The 4028-nt window shown below is 36.0% G+C and overlaps 1 protein-coding gene across 1 annotated transcript in view; it reads right to left on the reverse strand.

Annotated features, from left to right (window-relative positions):
• Positions 1–2235, reverse strand: part of CCP110 (centriolar coiled coil protein 110kDa) — a 13345-nt gene extending 11110 nt beyond the window's left edge. Inside the window, exons 1-2 of the mRNA XM_012731652.1 lie at positions 2227–2235; positions 253–1900 (exon numbers count right to left, since the gene is read on the reverse strand). Of these exons, the coding sequence (XP_012587106.1) occupies positions 253–1900; positions 2227–2235 (1657 nt within the window). The remainder of the gene's footprint in view (positions 1–252; positions 1901–2226) is intronic.
• Positions 2236–4028: the final 1793 nt, after the last annotated feature.

The following is a 4028-nucleotide window of genomic DNA, read 5'->3' on the forward strand; positions in this document are numbered from 1 at the left end:
TTTTCCATGCAAGTTTTTCCTCCAGTCAATATTCTCTGTAACACTAAGTGTGAAAGCTTCATAATTCAAAAAAATCCTTAAGAAAGCTTATCAAATCAATAAACTGGAGTTAATTACATGCTTCCTGATGAAGTAAAGGAACTGAAGAACCCTGATGAACAGATAAGACTATTATTACTACTGTTGCTCTTACCTTGCAAAATGTCAAAATAACGGTGTTGGCAGGTGTTAAACACTTCCAAGTATCCTTACCTTTGGAAATATTTTCTAATATTTTATTCTTGTTAATGTAGACAGATCCCTTTGGGTGTCGTTTCTCTGACAAATGTTGCCTTTCCTGCTCAGCTATTCCAGTTGTTATGATATAAGGGCAATTTTCCTTCTGCAAGCTTTCTGTATCTAAATCAAGTCTCCGTTTAACTTTCTCAAAACTGCTTTCCAAAAACTGTTCATTCCCATAGCACACAGTGGGGGTGTCCATTTGCTGCTGCCTAGTCTTCTGGTTTTGCATCAGTAAAGGAGATGGGTTTTTTACATCATAAGACTTATTCAGCTCCATCTGTAAACTGCAGGAGTTTTTCTCTAACACACCGGCCGACTTGAGTCCACTCACAGTTCCAAGGTTTTGACTCCCTGCACGCTCACTGGTGGCATCTGGCTCCTGCAATCTGGGCACTGCCCCACAAGCACTCTCCACTTGGTGTCCTCTCCCGTCAGCTGCTGACTGACCTTCACCCACAGCAAGTCCATGGATAACTTTATTTTCCAACAGATTTCCTGAAGATTGACATACCTGAGTTGATTTACCTAAAACCATTTCCTCTAAGGCTTCAGATGTATTTTTGCTGACATAAACTTTGCTTGAGCAAACTCCTACTAAATCCATTGGTAACTTTGGCACAGTTGCGGGTACATCTGCTTTTTCATCAGTATCTTGAACAACTAAATCTACTGCCTGTTCTTTTCCTTTAGGACTTAATTCACAGGCATTTATTGGGTTATTTATCAGTATATGACATGCTGATGATGGCCTAGAACGCCTTCGGTGCATTTGAGGACTCAGGCTTGGCTCTGGACTAGGTAATTTGGCATATGAGCCAGTAAGACTTTTGATAACATTATTTTCAGTAACAAAAGTGGGAATGACTTTAAAATCAGAATCGGGGTCTAAATTAGTTGGGTGACCACTTCGTACAGGTATGTCTACTTTGGAAAAGCTACCCAAAATTCCCATGGTCATGCTGCTTGCTTGAACAGAAGCACCCTGGAGGAGGACATTGGACTTATTAAGGCTTGGTTTGTCAGGAATGACTGAGCCACAGTGTTTGCCTAGCAACGGGGTCTTCTCCTTTACACAGTCAGTAACTTTAACAGCATCATTTTCTTTGTCTGAGTGACTCTCACTAACTATCCTCTTTACACTACTTCTCAAACTGTGCCTAGATTGTTCTCTTTCTATGTATTCCTTTGATTTTTTCATTAGGTTCTGAAGACTTATTACATAGGGGTCTGGAGTGACCTCCAAAAGTGATGCTCTCTGTTCTTCATTTATTGGGAAGAGATCATCAGAAATAAGGGTCTCTTGTGGGGTTGCTGACGAGGTCTTTGGAGAAGCTTCATTTTCTATATGGCTAATATCTGAACTGTCACATTGCTTCAGAGAATTAAGTTCTTCTGAGTCTCTAGCTAGGTCTACCCCACTAGATTTCAATTGGTCCTCATTATTCAAAGGCAAAACTCCAGTTAGCTTTTCAAAGTTTGCTAAAGCAGAGTGCTCAGAAGGGCTTGGCAAGTTATTTGGAAGTGTAGCAGAATCATTCAAGTTTCTGATTTCTGAATTAGAGTAAAGTGTGTCAGACTCCCACTGATCCAAATCACTGATGTCAGCTGCTTTTCTAACCTGAAAAAGGAAATTTAAAAATTATCATTTCCTGACTGCACAAAAACCTTTGATTTCATTATTTTTCTAAAAAAAAAAAAAAACTTTCAGAAATTGAACTTCCAGAAATCTGACATTTAAAAACACAAAAACTAAGCTAATCTTTTCCTATGCAAATTACTATAGGAAACACATACTAACCATCTTTTAAAAAGAGATTGAAAGAAAAAGGGGCAAAGAATCAGATACAACCATGACCATAAGAGCATGTGGACAGACAGTCATACATCCATGTGCAATTTAATCTTGGAACTGAAGCCTCTCCCTTAACTGCTTCTGCTATTTACATCACCCATTGTCCCTCCTATGAGAACTGCCATCTGAGAATAAGAAAATACAGCAAACTCCTTACATAAGTGATTGCTTTTAATAAAAACTAACTTGACCTGGGTATTGAATAAGCAAAAGATAATTCAGTAATAAGACTCATGCCTCACACATGGTTATTCCAAATTTTAACTAAAATCCTCCTACAAAGTGAGGGAAATTTGTAGTAAATAATGGCTTAGTCTCATAGCTTAAAGTACTTGAAATAATTAATTCATTAAATCAAATTTCACTTCAATGAAGTGATCATCAAAACAGCAAATGATGAGTTTTAGAACAAGCATAATAACTTGTTAACTGTATACACAAGAGATCAAGCATAAGCAAAATTACATGTGTCTTTAAATAATTTAATTTTGCAAAAGAATAAAAAGTGAAATAGGATGGTTTTTATAGATTAAACAAGCATATGGTAAACTGGTAAGATCAATATATCCTCAGATGACCACAGAATCCAGAAATCCTGAACATTAAGATTTTTAGGTTGCTTTGTGTGTGTGTGTGTTTTCCCTAGACCATCTGGCTCTCCTGTTTTACCTTACAAATCCCAAGACATGAAATGGTATCCAGGCACTATATAATAAACCGTATGAGTATACTTAGTCACCATCTCAGGACCAAAATAAAACAAACAGGATGTACATTCATGAAATTCATGAACAAGTCCATGGGTTAAGCAAAATACATTATTTCTTTAAAATAGCTCATATTTCACATTTGGAAATTCAAACTACTTTTTGAACACCAGTAATATGAATCTTTGGTTAGACAGATTAAATAATAACAAAAATGCATCATAGTCATAGGTTTTACAAGTGAAACAGACCTTGGAAATCTATCTGTACTAGATGACATTTCTCTATCTGCATAATTCATTCATTACTCTACAGTTTAACATTGTTATATGCCCTTTTAACAGAGAAAGTTTTCAGAGTCAATAATCTTAGAAGCAATCTCTCAGATATATTCCTTCAGTGGACCAAGAATGATATGCTACTTTTATTTTAATAATAGAAAATATCTAGTAAGTAAAAAAAACCCACCTTAAGTCAGTACACACTATATTTCTTAAACCTGCTATGGGAAGTAATTATAATTTGTAAATAAAAACTCCCCACAGAGAAATAACAGTAGCAGTTAGTGGGAAAGAGCCAAAGTTCACTGCACACATGTCATCTAAAATGAAGTACACAGGCCATAAGCCCCAAAGATTATGCAACGATTAAAAGCTGTAGCTGACAAAATAGTGCAGCACATGGCAGAAGTTATTTGTTCAATCTAATACCTTAGTTTTTTCTTTTTAGTATGAAATGATCCAGACCTCAACACAAATTGTTCATTCTGATTTAAATTAAGCTAGATGAAATGTACACAAAGCATGCATATGTTATTTAAGTATTTATCTAATCCAAATGGTATTTGTAGATCTAAAAGCAAGTTTCACCAAAAAAATAAATCAGGGGCAGTTATTTACTTTAGCAGAGAACAAGAATAGAGTCATTGAGTCAATCTTCTAATGAGTTCAGAGGTGAACTACAATGGCCAATTCTATCATTTTGTCACTTAGAATTCAATGTTGTCAGTCATGAGACATCGACAATGCGCAATTGTATTCAGTGTGTGGCTTCACTGTCCAAGGACCCTCTGATTCAAGTGCTGGGTATCACTAACAAGCCAGTGAATTTTCTTTGGAGTAACTGAAATGGAATATCACAAAGTATAAAGGTTCTCAAACCTAACAGTTTAGTACATTGGTATTTAA

The sequence above is a fragment of the Condylura cristata genome, unplaced genomic scaffold (genome assembly GCF_000260355.1).
Source record: "Condylura cristata isolate star-nosed mole 26May11 unplaced genomic scaffold, ConCri1.0 scaffold00032, whole genome shotgun sequence".
Taxonomy (NCBI): Eukaryota; Metazoa; Chordata; class Mammalia; order Eulipotyphla; family Talpidae; genus Condylura; species Condylura cristata.